General features: G+C 41.1%; 1 protein-coding gene and 1 long non-coding RNA gene across 2 annotated transcripts in view; one reads left to right on the top strand and one right to left on the bottom strand.

Annotated features, from left to right (window-relative positions):
* Positions 1-16,989, bottom strand: part of RAB10 (RAB10, member RAS oncogene family) — an 85,993-nt gene extending 69,004 nt beyond the window's left edge. Inside the window, exon 1 of the mRNA XM_049095438.1 lies at positions 16,293-16,989. Coding sequence (XP_048951395.1) covers positions 16,293-16,419 — 127 coding nt within the window. The 5' untranslated portion in view covers positions 16,420-16,989. The remainder of the gene's footprint in view (positions 1-16,292) is intronic.
* Positions 16,990-17,063: 74 nt separating this feature from the next.
* Positions 17,064-18,681, top strand: LOC112664677 (uncharacterized). The gene is made up of 2 exons (XR_003139883.3): positions 17,064-17,592; positions 17,952-18,681. It is a non-coding gene; the product is annotated as an uncharacterized LOC112664677 (long non-coding RNA).
* The last annotated feature ends 1,776 nt before the right edge of the window (positions 18,682-20,457 follow it).

Below are 20,457 nucleotides of genomic sequence, written 5' to 3'. Positions count from 1 at the left end.
AATCCCTTCAGCAGTAACGTTTTTTAGGAGCTAAAGTATTCCAAGGGTAGACAGAATGTCAAGCATGGAGATGTTCTCCAAGAGTGAAGAAAATGTTGAAAGAGCAAAGTGCTAGATCACCACTGGAACTGGAAATTACCATTAAATAGGAAGATCGCCAACCTACGGCAAAGGGTAAGAGCCTTCATATAAATATACTGCCTCATCCTTGAGCCAATAAACAATGCCTGCTACATAGTATAACCTAAAAACAGTTGAAATCAGCTCAAGGAAATATGTGTTGCGAGCTAAAGAAAGTTTAAAATAAAATGTCTTCTGTTTAAAAAAAAAAAAAAAGTCCTGTAAGTTGTGGCATCTAAATACAAAAACATCAGAAGAGGGAAACGTTTTCAGAAGATAAATTAAAAAATGAGTGGATGTCCTATTATAGTCTAAAACTTGGTTACACTGGAGTTTATCAGGTTAATATTGAAATTATTTTTAATCTCTTTAGAATACATTACCCAATAGTAACAAACAGCCTCAAAAGTACAGTCAACCTACTGCATAATTTATAGTTACCTGTGTTATATATCATTATTTAGTAGTTTTATCATAGAATATTTTATTGTACAGAGAAAAACATTATCAAACCCTCTCTGACTTATGATCCAAAAGTCCATTCTTGAGGGAGGCATATTAAGATTAGAGTATGGCTGACCTCCTGGAAATCCATCTTAAAGGTTAAGTATAAGCTAGTTTCACTAACATGCTATTTATGGCTCTATCATTCATTCACACATCTATGCAGACCCTCTTTGAGTCCATTTAAAACAGAGAAATTGGGGAGCCCGGCTGGCTCAGCAGTTTAGCACTGCCTTCAGCCCAGGGCCTGATCCTGGAGACCCAGGATCAAGTCCCACATCAATCTCCATGCATGGAGCCTGCTTCTTCCTCTGCCTGTGTCTGTGCCTCTCTCTCTCTCTCTGTCTCTCTCATGAATAAATAAAATCTTTAAAAAATAATAATAAATAAAACAAATTATTTCTCTGTATCATTCAATACACAAAAATCCTTATACTTCTCTCCTAAACTGTTTCATTCACGTTTCAAAGGATAACCCTCCAACAAAATCCTAAAACTTGAGAAGTGGTGAATAAATCTTAAATTTTACCTTAGCCAGGCTCATAATTTTCTCTATGTATTATATGCACCCTCTGGCCTCACTTTTCCACTGATCATCCTAACTTTTTAAAATCTTTTTGTTTTGGGGATCCCTGGGTGGCGCAGCGGTTTGGCGCCTGCCTTTGGCCCAGGGCGCGATCCTGGAGACCCGGGATCGAATCCCACATCGGGCTCCCGGTGCATGGAGCCTGCTTCTCCCTCTGCCTATGTCTCTGCCTCTCTCTCTCTCTCTCTCTGTGACTATCATAAATAAATAAACATTTAAAAAAAAAATCTTTTTGTTTTGTTTTTTAGATTTTATTTATTTATTCATGAGAGACAGACTTGATTTTTACTAATTTTTTATTTCTCAGTAACACTGAGAAAACATCAAATATTGCAGTGTTGGAAAACTAATCCCTGGATAAATGTAGCGTTACTAGTTGGTTAAAATTCTCCAACTTAAAGAAACTGGGGGCACCTGGATGGCTCAGTGGTTGAGTGTCTGCCTTTGGCTCAGATTGTGATTCAAGGGTCCTTGAATGAGTCCCCACATCGGGCTCACCACAGGGAGCCTACTTCTCACTCTGCCTGTGTCTCTCATGAATAAATAAAATCGTAAAAAAAAAAAAAAAAAAGGAACTCTACGTCTTTCTTAAAGTATAGCAATATAATTATATAAAAAAATAAAATAGAGGGACGCCTGCGTGGCTTAGCAGTTGAGCATCTGCCTTTGGCCCAGGGAGTGATCCTGGGACCCAGGATCAAGTCCCGCATTAGGCTCCTTGTAGGGAGCCTGCTTCTCCCTCTCTGCCTGTGTCTCCATCTCTCTCTCTCTCTCTGTCTCTCATGGATAAATAGATAAAATCTTAAAAAAAAAAAAAGAAAAAAAAGAAAAGAAAAGAAAAGGTATCTTACAAACATAAAGCTTGTATTTCTCACAACAGAAAATGTCTTAGAAGAACAGCAAAGGGAGGGAAAAAAAGAACAGCAAAGGTCTTGAGAATCTGATTCTAACTTCAGGTGCTGAGAAAACAGTAGTATTTTGGTCCTTTTCAACCACTCCCTCCCCCCTAGAGCAGTCACCAACTCATTACTACTTACCACTGCATCCCTGGGGCTCATACAAGATGCCTAACACATTGTAAAAAAAAAAAAAAATCTGATTTTTTTTTAATTAACAACAACTGTAAAGGCTTATAGCTTAATTTCCTAGTTTATTTTTTAAAAAGGACTATGTTTCCCTTGAAATATGTATCTTTAAACTATTTTGAATCAGATACATCATACACAAAATATAAACTCTTAGGAAGTGTAGCAAATATGGGCTATTGGCAGACCTAGAGGAAACATAAGGGGATTCAGAGTAATAAGTATCTTAACTGTTCTGTAGGTTTTAAATTTTTCAAAAGAAAAAAGCTTTTAAAACTCTTATTCACTTAGGTAAGAAGCTAATGTTTGACCAATTATTTTGATATTTTATTTACCTTTCGTAATACTATGCTGAGAATATATCCCCACACACAAATATATGCAAAAAGATATTACTGGATTTTTTTAAATTCATATTTATCTGTTAACTTCTGATTTAAGGAAGGCAAAGGCATTTTTTAGAAGACTAGGAATATATAAAGAAGTAGAATAACAATACTCTCACATTTTATAAGGACAAATGTTTACTAGGAAGTCTCAAACTAGCAATATCAAGAGGTAGTTTATCATTCAGTGCCAAGCGCTATAATATATGGGACACACTGCAATCTTCTGGCAGATTATGAATTTGCTGAATCATTTGTTGTTCAGTATCTTACAAAACAGTATACATCAAAAGCAGAAAACGAAACTAAAGACTCATACTTTGTTCAAAAAGCAAAAATCCTCCTTTTCTCCCCACCCCACCCCCAAGTAAATCAGCCAAGAATTATTCATCTAAATTAAAACAGTTTCCTTTAGGGGTGCCTGAGTGGCTCAGTGGATTAAGTGTCTGCCTTCAGCTCTGGTCATGATCCTGGAGTCCTGGAATGGAGCCCCATGGGGGGGGCGGTGTCCCTGCTCAGCTGGAAGTCTGCTTCTCCCTCTCCCTCTCTCTGCTCACCAGGAAGCCTGCTTCTGCTTCTCCCTCTCCCTCTGCCTGCAGGTCCCACCACTTGCATACTCTTTCTCTGTCAAATAAATAAAATCTTAAAAAAAAAAAAAAAAACGAGTAAAATAAAATTGTTTCCTTCAAATAACATTGTTCTGAGCAGAACTAGTCTGATTCTCTACCACATTCACCTGATTATCCTAAGTAACAAAAATATGGGCTGGATATTTAAAAAACAATAGCAGGACCCCTGGGTGGCTCAGCAGTTGAGCTTCTGCCTTCAGCCCAGCACGTGATCCTGGAGTCCTGGGATGAGTCCCACATCAGGTTCCCTGCATGGAGCCTGCTTCCCCCTCTGCCTGTGTCTCTGCCTCTATCTCCTTCTCTCATGAATAAATAAATAAAATCTTTAAAAATAAAAATAAATAAAAAATAAAAAACAATAGCAAAATATTATTTATCCCTCACTCTATTGGATGTTCTGAATTAAAAAGTGGAGTCACTATCATTTGGAGTCAAAAGTTACTTCAATTTCCAGGGATGCTTGGCTGGCTCAGTAAAGCATGCAACTCTTAATCTCAGGGTTGGCAGTTTGAGTCCCACATTGGGGGGTAGAGATTACTTAAATAAATAAGTAGGTTTTTTTAAAAAGCTACTTCAAATTCCAGTTAAGGTAGTAAGGAAAGATCTTTCTGACCCATTCTCTCCAAAGTCACACCAAAACATTGAAGAAAATAAGGGGCAGCCCGGGTGGCTCAGAGGTTTAGGGTCGCCATCCGCCCAGGGCATGATCCTGGAGACCCAGGATCGAGTCCCACGTTGGGATCCCTGCATGGAGCCTGCTTCTCCCTCTGCCTATGTCTCTGCCTCTCTCTCTCTCTGTGTCTCTCATGAATGAATAAATAAAAAATCTTAAAAAGAAAATAAAAAACATTAAAGAAAATAAGAAAAATAAACAGACAGACAGTGTAATCACAACACATGAAGACAAAAAACCTTATGACCTCAGGGTCAGCTGAAGACACCAAGGAGGAGCAAGCCAATTCATATCTAAGAACCCTGGAAAGGTTTTGCAATAGGAGTTATCAGGCACCGGGCAGAAAGGCCTAATTAAAGGTTTATATAAGGACATCCCCAAGACCTAGACTCCATCTCACAGAGTCAGATTTTACCACACCTCAAGGTTAAAGCAGGAATCTAAATGTTTATTCTTTTTTTTTTTTTTAATTTTTATTTATTTATGATAGTCACAGAGAGAGAGAGAGAGAGAGGCAGAGACATAGGCAGAGGAAGAAGCAGGCTCCATGCACCGGGAGCCTGATGTGGGATTCGATCCGGGGTCTCCAGGATCGCGCCCTGGGCCAAAGGCAGGCGCCAAACCGCTGCGCCACCCAGGGATCCCTAAATGTTTATTCTTTAGAAAATATAAAACAGATACTTTGTGGGTTTTTTTTAAAGATTTTGTTTATTTGGGATCCCTGGGTGGCGCCGCGGTTTGGCGCCTGCCTTTGGCCCAGGGCGCGATCCTGGAGACCCAGGATCGAATCCCACATCGGGCTCCCGGTGCATGGAGCCTGCTTCTCCCTCTGCCTGTGTCTCTGCCTCTCTCTCTGTGTGTGACTATCATAAATAAATAAAAATTAAAAAAAAAAAAAGATTTTGTTTATTTATTCATGAGAGACAAAGAGAGAGAAAGAGAGAGAGGTAGAGACATAGGCAGAGGGAGAAGCAGGCTCCATGCAGGGAGCCCGACACAGGACTCGATCCTGGGACTCCGGAATCACGCCCTGGGCCAAAGGCAGGCGAACCGCTGAGCCACCCAGGGATCCCCAACAGATACACTTTGAATGCAAGAACAAGAGGCTCAATGTAGTATGGAGACTAAAAACAAGGAGATTGGGGTGCCTCGGTGGCTCACTGGTTTAAAGCATGTTTAGCTCAGGCAGTGATCCCAGCATACTGGGATCCAATCCGGCATCGGGCTCCCCACGAGGAGCCTGCTTCTCCCTCTGCCTATGTCTCTGCCTTTCTCTGTGTGTCTCATGAATAAATAAAAAAAATACTAAAAAATAAAATAAAAACAAGGAGATTTAAAAGCCCTACCTATGTTTACAGAGCTTGCAAACACCTTTTTAATGACCCATTCTTAATTCTGAACATATACCCTGATATTACCAATCTGAGAAAGGCCTCTACATACAGAATAAACCCTGTGATCTCCTTATTTGCTACAAATAAAAACTAAATAAAAAAAATTTTTTTTTTTTATAAAAAAATTTTTAAATTAAAAAATAAAATGCAGAATAAACAAATGTGGGGGGGACACAGAAAACTTGACAGAAAAAAACAGCCATGTAAAGAGGAAAATGTCAAACAAACTAGCCTCAAAAAAAAAGAAAAGAAAAAAAAATGCTGTATTCATGAAAGGAGAACACTTTTAAAAACAAATTTCAAGGAATAAACAAGAAAAAACTACTAGAAATATTAAAATATGACAGCTGAAATAAAACCTACACTAGAAAAGTTAGAAGACAAAAATCGAGGAAATCTCCCCCAGAAAGTAAAGCAAATGAACAAAGCTGGAAAACAGGAAACTACACAATCAACCCAAGAAGTCCAAAAACCAATTAAAAACAGAAAATAGGGGCACCTGGTTGACTCAGTAGTTAAGCGTCTGTCTGCCTTTGGCTCAGGTTGTGATCCTGGGATCCTGGGATGGAGTCCCACATCAGGCTTCCCTCTGCCTATGTCTCTACCTCGCTTTCTGTGTCTTGAATAAATAAATAAAATCTTAAAAAAAAAAAAAAAAAAAAAAAGAACTCTCAAAACTCAACAGTAAAAATAAACAATCCAGGACAATGGGCAATTGACATGAACAAACATTTCATTAAAAGATACAGAGATGGGGGATCCCTGGGTGGCGCAGCGGTTTAGTGCCTGCCTTTGGCCCAGGGCGCAATCCTGGAGCCCCGGGATCGAATCCCACGTCAGGCTCCCGGTGCATGGAGCCTGCTTCTCCTTCTGCCTATGTCTCTGCCTCTCTCTCTCTCTCTCTCTCTCTGTGACTATCATAAATAATAAAAAAAAAAAAAGAAGAAGATACAGAGATGGTAAATAAGTACATAAAAAGATTTTTTCAGCACCTCTGGCCAGTAGGGAAATGCAAATTAAAACCACAATGAGAGTATCACTACACACATACCAGAATAGCAAAATACAAAATAGTAACACCACCAAATGCTGGTAAGGATGCAGAGAAACTAGATCACTCATACGCTGCTGGTGGGACTATAAAATAGTACAGCCATTCTGGAAACAGTTTGGTAGTTTCTTATAAAACTAAACATGCAATTACCATATGACCCACTAATTATACTATTGGGCATTTATCCCAGAGAAATGAAAACTTATGATCACATAAAAACCTATACACAAATATTCATAGCAGCTTTATTTATAACAGCCAAAATCTGGAATCAGCTGTGATGTTCTTCAACAGGTGAATGGTTAACAAACCATAGTAAATGCATACCATGGTATACTACACAATAAAAAAGAACTATTGATGATATATGCAACTTGGATGAATCTCTAGAGAATTATGCTAAGTGAATCCCAATCCCAAAGATTACATCTGTACAATTGCATTTATATAACATTTATGAAGTAACAAAACATTATAAATGAAAAATTTCTGGAGGAGATAAATGGGGGTTGGGAGTAGGAGTACAGTTAAAAGAACACTAGGGATCCTTGCCCCTTAGACGGTTCAGTATCTTGACGGTGGTGGTGACTATATCAACCTACACAAGTGATAAAACTGTAAAGTAGTATATATACTCGTGTATGTGTATATATATATATATATATATACACACACACAAATAAAAATAAGTAAAATGGGAAATGTAAATAAGATTGGTGTACCAAGCCAGATGCTAATATCCTGGTTGTGATATTATACTATAGTTTCAAAAAATGTTTTCATAGGGAGAAACTGAGTAAAATGTACAAGGGATCCCTCTATTACTTTTTATAAGGGCATGTGAATCTACAATTGCCTTAACAAAAATTTCAATTAAAAAAGCATAAGCACTGCTGCTATTGATATGAAAGAAACAAATCAACATTGTCCTTCTGTTCTGATTTTGATACGTTGTACTTTTTGGGTCTCCAGAATACTGGTTTTTCCATTTTCTAATGATTTACAACCTTGGAGGCTCTGTTTCTGGGTCATACTGGAAACTCAGTGTTCATCACCAGTTGCTGTTTTCCACAAGTAAATTATTTTTCATCTCTGGGAAGAATAATAAACATCAAGTAATCACTTCTGCTTATAATCCATAATAATGTTTTCAAAAAACAAATTTCTGATTTCAGATTTCCCTTCAGGTGAGTTTTCTTCACCAAAATATATTCTAACCACCTTTTCAAATTTTTTATCTTATAATCCAAATTTTAAAAACTTATTCCAGGGGCACCTGGCTGGCTCAGTAGGTAGAGCATGTGATCTCAGGGTTGTAAGTTCAAGGTGTAAGTTGTAAAGTGGCTATAGACAGATAACCTAAAAATAAAATCTTTGGGGCGCCTGGGTGGCTCAGTTGGTTAAGCGCCTGCCTTCAGCTCAAGTCATGAATCCAAGGTCCTGGGATCGAGACCCACATTAGGGAGCCTGCTTCTCCCTCTCCGTCTACCTGCGGCTCCCCCTGCTTGTGCATGCTCTCTGTCAAATAAGTAAAATCTTTTTAATAAATTAAAAATAAAAATAGAATCTTAAAAAAAAGTATTCTATTAACCCCCAATATTCATCTACTTGAAGGAAGTAAATCTACGACCTTTACAAGACTTTTGGGATGTCTGGGTGGCTCAGCGGTTTAGCTCCTGCCTTTGGCCCAGGATGTGATCCTGGAGTCCCTGGATCGAGTCCCATGTCAGGCTCTCTGCATGGAGCCTGCTTCTCTCTCTGCCTCTCTCTCTGTGTGTCTCTATGAATAAATAAATAAAATCTTAAAAAAAAAAAAAAAAAACTGTTCCCTTCAAAACAATTTTTTAAAAAATAATAAAATTTAAAAAAGACTTGTATCAGTCTTATGGGTTCAGATAATGTTCTATTAACATGCCCTATAGTTTTAAACTTCCTTTATGACCAAACCATCTCCATAAGCAACTTTCCCATGCATATCTCTTTAGCTAATCACACAACTTATATTTTATGCTAAGTAAGTTTCTAATTTGTAAATCACCACTCAACAAGCCCCTACACTTCTCTATTAATCACAGCTCCTATCACTGCACTGACTGGAGAAACTAGTACTATTAAAATTTGACAGAGATTGCCAGTATTTCTCCTACCATTCTCTTTTACAAACCAAACAGGAGTATTGGTATTTCCTTTGCCACATCTTATACACCATTTTACACCACGATTCTGGAAATAAAAGAAATTATCCCTAACATTATCCATTTAGCTCTGCTCTGTTATGCTGAGTTTGCAAAGGACAAGTAACCTGAACACACCTTTTAATATTCAGTGCTGATATTTGTTCCTCTTCCTCACTCCTGCCAAAACAAAAACAAAACTGGAAACCACTGCAACTCTACTTTTCAAATAGATAATTCCCCTACTCACTAATTTCTATCATTTTTTTTCATTTTTTTCAACAAAACAATGAAATTCTCAGAATGAGAAACATGGCCATAGACAGAATTAGATCTAGATTCTAGTGAAAACTCTTTCAGGGCACCTAGTTTTAGCTCAGGTCATAATATCAGGGTGGTGGGATACAGCCATGCCCTTAGGCATGGAGGGAGTCTGCCTGTCCCTCTCCCTCGGCTCTCTCCCCACCTAGCCCTTGGGCACCCGTGTTCTCTCAAAATAAATATTTTTTTTTTAAACCACAAACCTCTTTCACTAATTAGCCACATAATCTTCTAAACTTCCTTCACCTCACTAGTCTATTTCCTAACTCTTTTAAATTGCAGGGTTCTTTCCTGCATTAATATTTCATGATTCTAACATTCCATAGAGTTCTGTGTACATACAACAAAAAAGACAAACCTGACTTCAGTATCTAAAAGTACAGACCAAGGACACTAAAATATGGTGAAATACCATAAAGAATCCTCTGGACTCAATGACCACTGGTTAACAGTAGCTATTACATGGAACAGTGAGGGGCTGTCTGTGATCAAACACCCTTACAGAGAGAACTGGGGTTAAGAATTGGGTAGGGGTTTTTTTGGATTCTTAGTAAAATATAACATAAAATTTATTTTTTTAAACTATGGTAAAATACACTTAAGACTTATCACCTTGGGGATCCCTGGTTGGCTCAGTGGTTTGGCGTGTGCCTTTGGCCCAGGATGTGATCCCAGAGTCCCTGGATCGAGTTCCACATCGGGCTCCCTGCATGGAGCCTGCTTCTCCCTCTGCCTGTGTCTCTGCCTCTCTCTCTCTCTCTCTCTCTCTGTCTCTCATGAATAAATTTAAAAATATATATTAAAAAAAAAAGACGTATCACCTTAACTAGTTTTAAGGGCAGAGTGCTGTACTATTAAATATATTCACATTGCTGTGCAACAGACCTCCAATACTTTTTCATCTTACAAAACTGAAACTCCATACCCACTGAACAACTCCCTATTTCCCTCTACCCCCACTCCCTGGGGGACTATTGTTGTACCCTTCACCGTTCTACTTTCCGTTTCTATGAATTTGACTTTAGAAACGTCATGTAAATGTAATCATAGTGAATATTTACCTTTTTGTGCATTTTAACCATTTTTATGCATATAATTCAGTGGTGTTATATTCTAATTGTTATACAACCATCACCACTATCCATCTCAAATTTTTCATCCCAAACTGAAACTCTGTACACATTAAGCAGTAACTCCCCATTACCCAGTCCCAAGGCCCTGGTAACCACTATTCCACTTTCTCTATGAATTTGCCTATTCTAAGTACCTCATATAAATGCACACAGTATTTGTCCTTTTTTTGGTCTGGCTTGTTTCACTTAGCACAGTGTTTTTCAAGGTCCATCCATGTTGTAGCATATACCAGAATTTCATTCCTTTTTAAGGCTGATACACTCTACGCAGACAATAATACATTTTGTGTATCCATTCATGTGGACATTTGGGTTGTTTCCACCATTTAGCTATTATGAATAATGCTGCTGCTAAATAGATAAATATTGCTAAGGATGTGGAGAAATTGGAAACCTGGGGCAGTGATAGTGGGAATGTAAAACAGTACAGCCACTATGGAAAACAATATTGTGGTTTCTCAAAAACTTAAAAATAGAATTACCACATAAGCCAGCAATTCCACTTCTAGGTCTATACCCAAAAGAACTGAAAGAACTTGAACAGGTAATTGTATAACAAAGTTCATTTGTGATAACTCAGTCATCCTAATGGGTGTGAAATAACATCTCCTGGTGGTTTTGATTTGCATTTCCCTAATGACTAGTGATGTTGAACACCTTTTCATGTGTGCTTACTGGCCATTTGTGTATCTTCTTTGGGAAAAATGTCCAGATAGTTTTTGATCAGTCCTAAAAATATGTGTTCAAATGAATGATTCATTAGGCACTCTGGCATTCCTATAGCATAAGCTGCTGACTGAGAATCACAGCAAAGTCCAGACGCTTTTCATTTGCCAGAGGTTTTTGTTTTTGTTTCATTTCTCTAAAAAGCAGCCTCCCCATAAAAATGGGCTCAGTTCAATCTAATCAACCAATTCTTAAATGCAGGCTAGTGGAACCATCCTACCCTCCCAAAGCTTAGCAAAAACACTCAGAAAGACAACAAAAGATGCATTCATTATACCTCTCCCAGGGGCAAGAGTCTTTACCAATTTAACTTCTTGCATGGAGCCCAAACACTCCATTTCCCAATGAAAGATACTCCCTATGGAAAAGGTAATATAAGTCTAGGGAAGGAGGAAGGGATTAACAAAACCAAAAAGTAGTATATTCAGTAACAGTCTGCTAAAAATTGCTGCTTTGGGAAATGTCCATTAAACTACTATAACACCAAAAGGTAATGTTTTCCTGACCTCATACTACAAGAGGGTTATAACCAAATCAACCACTGAAATCTGCTCATCCAAAACCAATAACTATCTTTTTAGCAAACATTTCTCATCTCAAACAATCTTTGAATTTCTAAGGCTGGTTTTATAATAAAATTACTCTCTTGGCCAAACAGCTAATATTCTTGAGTAAAGATCCCAATCTACTTCACGTATATAATGCTCAGAAAGTAAGTAGAAAAGAAAATATTTAAATAAAAACTATATTAGAAGATCCTGACTGTATTACCTGTCTGTCTGCCTGTCTTCCTTCACCCACTAAATGAAGAGATTCTTCTAGGTGCTTAGCATCTTTAAAAAAATTAAAAATTAAAAAATTTTTAATTAAAAAAAAAATGCCACCCTCTACTCTTGTGCTGCTTATATTCTAGTGCCCTTGGATCCTTGGACTCTCTTTGAAAATGGTAAGTGTGAAATATACCAGTAATTTGTTTTTGCAAGTCTGTCTACAATAAATCAAATCATTAATACCATACATAATTTCTGATGTAAAAGTATGGGAATTTAAAGTACACAGAAATATTTAAATACAGTTGTCTTTCACTGCACTATAAACATAATAAGCCTATAAAAATTCTTTCTTCCGGGATCCCTGGGTGGCGCAGCGGTTTAGCGCCTGCCTTTGGCCCAGGGCACGATCCTGGAGACCCGGGATCGAATCCCACGTCGGGCTCCTGGTGCATGGAGCCTGCTTCTCCCTCTGCCTGTGTCTCTGCCTCTCTCTCTATCACAAATTAAAAATAAATAAATAAATAAAACTTAAAAAAATTCTTTCTTCCAAGAACCAATAACCAACTAAAATGATTCTGCTTGAAATGAGGACCTGCTTAATATTGGCAGTTTGGCTCTTCTGAACCTACTTCTGAATACTCACTCAGCAAAGTAACTACCTATAAAAACCTCAGGAGGTTTTAACAATCAAGTAACAACTCAAATTTCACTACCATTCATAATTAAGAGAATGCTCCAGATTTTTTTTTAAAAGCCAAAGGGGGGGGTTTACCTAGTCAACTGATAAAATTTAAAATCTTTTTTTAAAAAGTGAAATAGTAGTATACGTCCATAGTCATTTCTCGTCATCTGCACGTTAACCAACTAGCTAGTTCAGACATGCCCTGTTCAATATGGTAGCTACCAGCCACATGACTACTGAGCACTTGAAAGGTGCCCAATCTAAGTTGAAATTAGCTTTGAGTATAACATACACATGAAGAAAAAAAATATAAAATCTCAACATTTTCTAAACTTTGATTACATAACAAAATGATAACATTTGGGATAAAAATGAATTCAAAATATCATTAAATTCTTCTTTGGGTGCCTGGGTGGCTCAGTTGGTTAAACGTCTGACTCCTGATTTCAGCACAAGTCATCTCAGGGCTGTGGGATCAAGCCTCACACTCAGCAGGGAGCCTATTTGAGATTCTCTCTCTCCTTCTCCCTCTGCCACACCCCCTGCTCTCCCCAAAAGTGCAAGGGCACAAGCTCTCTAAAATAAATAAATCTGGGCAGCCCCGGTGGCGCAGTGGTTCAGCGGTTTAGCGCCGCCTGCAGCCTGGGGTGTGATCCTGGAGACCCGGGATCAAGTCCCACATCGGGCTCCCTGCAGGGAGCCTGCTTCTCCCTCTGCCTGTGTCTCTGCCCCTCTGCCTGCCTCTCTCTCTCTCTGCCTCTGAAAAAATAAAAATAAAAATAAAAATTTTTAAATAAATAAATCTTTTTTAAAAAATAAAAATAAATTCTTCTTTTACTTTTTTTAAGATTTATTTTTTCTTAAAGATTATGGGCAGCCCCGGTGGCTTAGCAGTTTAGTGTCCCCTTCGGTCTGGGGTGTGATTCTGGAGACCTGGGATTGAGTCACATGTCGGGCTCCCTGCATGGAGCCTGCCTCTCCTTCTGCCTGTGTCTCTGCCTCTCTCTCTCATGAATAAATAAATAACATCTTAAAAAAAAAGAGAGAGAGATTTTATTTATTTTGAGAGAAAGTGCATGCAAATGAGAGCAAAGGGGAAAGGGCATTAGAAGTGGAAGGGAGAGAATCTCAAGCCAACTCCCTGCTGAGCCCAGAGCCTCTCCCAACTAACCTGAGCCAAAACCAAGAGCTGGATGCTTAACCAAATGAACCACCCAGGCACCCCAAGATTTATTTATTTAAATTAAGAGAGAAAGCAGGAGGGCATGCGTGGTGGACAGAGGGGTAGAAGGAAAGGATCTCAAGTAGACTCCACTTAGCCCAGAGTCCAGAGCAGGCCTCAATCCCACAACCCCGAGGTCAGGACCCAAGCCAAAATCAAGAGTCAGATGCTCAATAGACTGAGCCATCCAGGTACCCCATTCTTTTACTTTTGTTAACGTAAAAAATGTCTTTTTTAACTTTTTTAATACCAAAAAATATCACGTGGCTCACATTCTATTTGTTTCAAACAGCACTGGGTTTAAGACAACAGGCTTCTAAACCTGTACACAAAGTAATACATGCAATATGTGCTGGAACTATGTTCAAAATTTTATACTTATGTATTTATTCATTTCTCGGTTCACACTCTTCAATCTATCTTCTATATCAAAATACCAAACATATCAAATATTTTTATATCAAAATATGAAAGTTTCAGAGTCTAATGTGAAATTGTTTAGCAGAGCACTAACAAATATTTGAGTGACCACTGTGCACAGGGCATTCAATCCATAAAGTAACTTACTCTGCTATACTTCAGTGGTCGAAAGGACACATATTCTATATCCTGCTAATATGCACTCTGTTCCTACAGTGTGCCTGGCACCATGTTAGATGCTCTACCCTCCCTGATCCATAAAATCCTCACAACTACCCTATGTAGTAGGTCCTATTTAAAGAAGAAACTGAAGCACATAGAAATTAAGTAACTTGCCAAAGCCCACAGACTGTGGAAGTAGGATTCCAACTCAGCAGGCTCAAACCAAAGCCACCACACATTTTCCCTAATAAAAGGACTACACAGGGTGGCTGGTTCAGTTGAAAGAGCACAGACTCTTGATCTCAAGGTTGTGAGTTCAAGCCCCATGATGGGTGTAGAGATTACCAAAAACACAAATAAAACTTTTAAAAAGGACTACACAAGATTGTGTCATCTTACAGGAGGACTGGGTTCTACTTGAGGGTGTGTACCCATTATAAAAAGACTGAAATAGGGCTTAATGCATTGCTTCTCATTCTCCGCCTACTCTTCTCAATAGCAGGTTAAAGTTGACCACACAAATTAAATCCTTGATCTCACAGACTATGTTCCTTTTCCAGAATTTCTAGGCCCTATCCCATCCCAATTCCTATGTCCTGCAGGCTTCATTTCAAACACCATATCTATGCAAGCCTAGTTAAGACTCCCCATGATTCAGGCTAATCACCCTTCCTCCCTATGTGCATCCCTACTGTAGCAGTTCCCACACTCTGTCCTCACTAGACTGCTCAAGGGGTCTATTGTGTTCACCACTTAGAGTACCTAAAACCGTGCCTAACATTAGGTGCTCAATAAATATTTGCTGATCTAACCACTTGACCCACCCAGCTACAGCTAAAAGGGGAATATTAAAAGCAAACTTAGTGATAGGAGGGGCTAATCCACAAGCAGAGAACAAGTTCTAAATTTCATTAAATTTATGACAGGTCAAAAGAATAGTATGATACACATGAAATAATGATTGCAATGACTCTTACCCACCCCAGAAAAAAAGAAGAGTAAAATTAAAATCTATTTTAAATGATCACTTGCCCAATTTAGTTTCAGCATAATTTTGTAACAATGAATTAAAACGTTGTCCTAAGAAATCCAAATCAACCATTCCAGTAATGCTATAAATTGAAATCAGCTTAATTTTGACAATTCCCAGAGTTCAGAGAAGACTGGAGTTGCTTTTTAAAATCGTCTCAAATATAAAACTAGTTACACTTATAATTGGATTTCACTGCACTCCCCCAATGCTGAGTGCTGGGCTCCACATGACAGGAGCAACCATGTGTCCTTTAAGATATTTGGGGGGGCGGGGGGGGGGAGGGAAAGGACGGTTTCCACACACAACTCGTTTAACACAAATTGTGTTAATGCCACTAAATTTTCTAACCAGAGTCCAAAGGGACTTTCCTAGAGCCTTCTCTTTTCCAAAACGGGAAACCGACTTAAAAGGTCAATCTTTAGTTCTTACTTACTAATCTAAGTAATCCTGAAACATGAGGTGAAAGTACATGAGAAGTTCTAGGGCTAAGAGGACCGGCCAAATGTTTTCCTATAAACCGGAGCGTAAAGTCAAATGGAAGAGAGGACTTCATTCTTTCGGGTTTGAGGACTGAAAATGATCATCTCTCTTAGATTACTGCTCCTGTTGATGTCTGGAAAAGCACTGTGAGGCAAACGTGCCAACTGAGTCCCACCCCAAGCACGAAGAGCCTCCGATTGTTTGACACATCAATGGATTAGTCAACGCGGGGGAACTCACTTTTCCCCTCTAATTTGCTTTAATTATTCCTCACACAAACCCTCAAGTTTACTCTAAGTTATGACCATATGGAACCTTCTCTCTGCCCCTAAGTATTAAATCCAGGCCTTTACCAAACGACTACTACGGCTTCCATCCCATCCCCTAAAATAAATCCCTTACAAGTATCGTACATCTAGTTAACGCCACACAGATATGGAAAAAGCCAGTCCAGGCGCTTAAAGAAACAGCATTTTGGAACGTGGTTAATGCTGCATATTTTGCAACAGAGGCAATGAACAGAGTGGGAGACTCGAAAGCAAAAGACCGGATGGAAAGCATGGGAAGACCCCGCCCCAGCAAGCTCGATGTCGATTCAATCAGTAACTTGGGTCTGTTCGCCTGGAATCGGAATCACTGAAACAAAGGCGTTTATTACGGGAAGCAAGATGTCTGGAGTTAAAAGAAACGGTCTGCAGCTACCCAGACCGTACACCATCTTCCCACAGGTCTTACCTATGGTGGAAATAAAGGTGGTATTGAAGGCATCATCCGAAAAACGAAAAAGGACGCAGGTCTTCCCTACTCCCGAGTCTCCGATCAGGAGCAGCTTGAAAAGCAGGTCGTACGTCTTCTTCGCCATTGGGAGGAGCGGCTCAGGCTCTCGCCGCCGGCGGCCCCAAGGGATCGGTCCCTCTCACGACGGCCAACTCCTCACTTGGGCGTTCTCAGGCCGGAGGACCGGGGTAGCGTGGGAAAAACGAGGGCTCGAGAGGGCGCGGGCGACCTGCGAACGGCCTCGTCGAGGAAGCCCCGACGGTGGCGGCGTCCGGTGCCTCCGAGGGCGGCGACCGCGGCTCCGCAGCCTCTCCCAGCCGCTCCGCCCGGTTCCGGGGAGTCGGTCGGGACAAAATGGCCTCCCCTCCCCCCTCAGGGCTGCTCGGCCGGGACGCTCCCACGGGCGAGCGAACAAGCTCTGCCGTCGAGGGAGCGCGGCGGACGTGAGGACAGGCTCTCTCCCGAGCAGAAACTCCGCGCCAGGACGCGGCGGCGGCAGCGAAGGAGGACCCCGAGCCGACGAGCTCAGCTACATAGCCACAGGAAGCCGAGCCTCCCCGGCCAGAGCCACCTTTTCCCCGTGCCCTCTCACGCCGGCGTGCGCGCTGCCTGAGACGCACGCAAGGACGTACGCCCGCCCTTCCCTCGCGCCCTCGCCCTGCGGATCGCCTCTGCGCACGCGCGCCGGAGGGTGTCGGGGCACGCGGGGGCGGGGAGCGGCGCGCCGGGGCCTCAGAGCCTCAGCCTAGGGCCCCGCGGAGAAGAGAGAGGGGAGGGGCGAGAGAGGGCGAGGCCGCGGGCGCGCTCCCTGCGGCCGCCTGATAGGGTGCGCGGCGCTACGAGCACGCCCCGCGGGGAGGCGCTGCCTGGCGACTGCGCAGGCGCGGCACGCTGGAGTAGCCCCTTGGCACCCCCCACACCCCGCCGGGCGTCTTCCGGGGGTCGCCCTCCTGGCTACGCTGCGGAGGCTCCCGGTCCCGTTTGTCGCGTGTGTCGAGTTGAAGGTCTCGGCGCACTGACAGGCTCGGACGGCCATATGTTCCGGTGCAGCGGCGGCTCGTAAACGCGAGAAAAAAGTGGCGCCCTGGGTCGTTAATGGGCTCTTTGCTAAAATGAGACGCATCCCTGGAGTGCCCGCCCTCGTGGCTAATCGTGACGGGAGAAACATTTAGACCTCCATCCCGCTTTACTTAACGAGCAAGAGTTGACGTTCCAGAGAGCAGCAGTTTGAAATGGAAAAACTGGCCGGGCTGCTCAGGTGGGGATGATGTCATCCGCCTTTCAGGGCAAGGAGAGGAGGATTGAGGAACACCTGGGCGCGGGGAGGACCTTCCCGCAAAGTGGAGGCTTGGGTGCCGGGCGCCACGGCGAGAACCCGCTGCAGGCCTTGCAGTCCTTTTGGAAGACGGGAGAGCCCCGAGCGCCATGCATGGGAAGCACGGCCCCTCCCTGCCGCCAAAATCGAACCACCGGCGTCCAAGATTGAAGGATACTAAAGCCAGCCCCAACCCGACGCTGCCTCTTCCTGGCACTCTCTTTTCATATGCCTTAAGCCCTTCCTTCGGGCTCCCCCCATCAGGCTTTATGCTTCCCTCTTCCTCTCCTTCCTTTCTGTAGGTTAAATAGTCGTCCTCCTGCCCTGCCATTCCCAGTGTGTTGCACCGCCGCAAAGCACACCTAGAATGTCATGGCTGAGAAGTTGAACCTGTGGTTCGTCCTGATACAGGAGAAAACCCTGAGACATCTGGAAACAGGGATTGAGACAGAAGTAAAAACTATATTTTTACACCCTGCCGCCCCCCCCCCCGCAAACAAATGCTATGTATATTTAATATGTAACTAAAATTGGTCTTTGAGGCAGTTAGGGTAATCACATTTCAATCTCCCTTTTTTTTAAAAGCTTGGCTTGCGTTCTTCCCAATCACCCCTAAAACCTCCCTACTGAAAATGCTTGTCTTCTTTAATACACCTCGCCCTTCAGTTTGTCTCTTATGATTGCTCTTGTTACTCAAACCTTATCCTCTATGGATCATTCTCTTTCCAGTTTGGAGTGTCTTAAGATAATACCAACAATTCTAATATAACTGTGCAAATCAAAATGAGCTATGGTCAGTGCTACACAGGTTTGTCATCAATTAAGGCATGACATTGTGCACCTCGGGGACTCCATTGATGGCGTGATTCTCCCATTCAAAATAAGTTTGATTAACTCAAGCCCCAGTATTGTGAAGCATTTTTTTTTAATGTCATGATTTTTAAATGTAGAAAGCCTAATTAATTCCACTACATAAATTTTGGGAATTAGGGCAGCTAAATATGGAAAATAAATTTTTAAAACTATGCTTTATCCCAGTTGTTTCGAGCAGTTATATCAATTAGCCTTTTCTCCACAGGCTCCATATTCTGAAACCTTAGGAATTAATTACACTTATTAACAAATTGTATTTATTATTGAGTCAGGATTGTAGAATTTTAGAGCTTTCATTTTTTTTTTTTTTAAGATTTATTTATTTGAGGGACACCTGAGTGCTCAGCAGTTGAATCTCTGCCTTTGGCTCAAGGCATGATCCTGGGATCCAGGATCCAGTCCCACATCAGGCTCCCTAGGAGGAGCCTGCTTCTCCTTCTGCCTGTGTCTCTCATGAATCATGAAAATATTTTTAAAAGATTTTTCTCTCATGAAATATATTTTTAAGAGATTTATTTATTTGAGAAACCATGCACATGCAAGGGGGCACGAGGCAGTAAATCCCAAGCAGACACTGTACTGAGCATGCAGCCAGAGAGGGGCTCATCCCACCACTCTGAACCAAAACGGAGAATCAGATGCCCAACTGGCTGTACCACCCAGGTGCCCCAAGCTTTCATATCTTTAAATCATAATTCAACTCTTGCATGTGATTTACAAATAAGTCTAAGGCTTAGAGGTCACACCATTAGTGGCAGAGCCAGCATTATGTGCGAGGGAGAAGGGAAGAAAACCTCTACAGGACATCACATTGCATGGAGGTGGCTCAGGCAGTACTTAATATTTGGCTTCCCTAAAGTTAATTAAAAGTTTTGCTGGAGTAAGACATAAGCATCAAGCTATATCTACCACTGAAGGTGTCTGGCATGATCAAGGTGTGAAAGATCTCTGACTCTAGGAAAAAAAAAAAAAAAAAAAAGAATAAAATGAGGGTCTATGTAGGCCTAAAAGGTAAACCTAGCATCCTGAAATAATATTTGATAAATGCTAAAACTTAGTGAAAGAAAATGCCAAGTTATTACTAGCTTAGGATATATGTAGTTTTAAAAATGCTCTGAAAAGACTCTACTCCAGGGGAGCCTGGGTGGCTCAGCATTAAGCATTTGCCTTCAGATCAGGTCATGATTTCAGGTGGGATCCAGCCCGGTATCGGGCTCCCCACTCAGCGAGAAGTCTACTTCTCCCTCTGCCTCTCCCCCTCCCCTCTTGCCCCTACTCATGTTCGTTCTCTGTCTCTCAAAGAAAATCTTTAAAAAAAAAAAAAAAAAAAAGACTCTAGTCCAAATATTTGTAAAGCCAAGAAATAAAATAGGTATATTTATATGTTCATATTATTAGTTAAGGTATTATTTCTGTATTTTTCTAGAGAACACAAGCTGACCAAAGTCATGTTACGAATCTTCAGCTTCAACTTTCAGGACCTGCCTCTAAAGCTATAAGAAATCCCTGCCTTGGGGCAATTGGCCTGTTCTGTCTGAGGAACATGCAACTCTTGATCTTGGCTTCATGAGTTTAAGCCCCATGCTGAATGTAGAGATAACTTAAATATATATACACATAAGCTTCAAAAAAAAAAAAAGAAAGAAAGAAATCCCTACTTCAAAAGATACTGACTCAGGATCATCTTTCCTCCTCTTCCTGCATATATTTTCTATTCTTTATACCTGATTTCTTCCTTTGATTTCTCCACCCCTTTGCTCTCTTTGTTCTCCTTAAAAAATGGAGTTCTTCCCTTAAGTGGCAGTTCCACTGTTAGGTCATCACCTTGCTGTAAAACCTACCATTCCAATCTCAGGGCTTTTGCCCATTTGCTACTGCCTGTTTCCTGTGTTCACACACCCAACCTTCAGCAAGGAAGTCCATGAAGAAGGTCTC

Source organism: Canis lupus, chromosome 17 (genome assembly GCF_003254725.2).
Source record: "Canis lupus dingo isolate Sandy chromosome 17, ASM325472v2, whole genome shotgun sequence".
In the NCBI taxonomy this organism is placed as follows: domain Eukaryota; kingdom Metazoa; phylum Chordata; class Mammalia; order Carnivora; family Canidae; genus Canis; species Canis lupus.
This window is presented reverse-complemented; position numbering and strand designations above follow the sequence as displayed.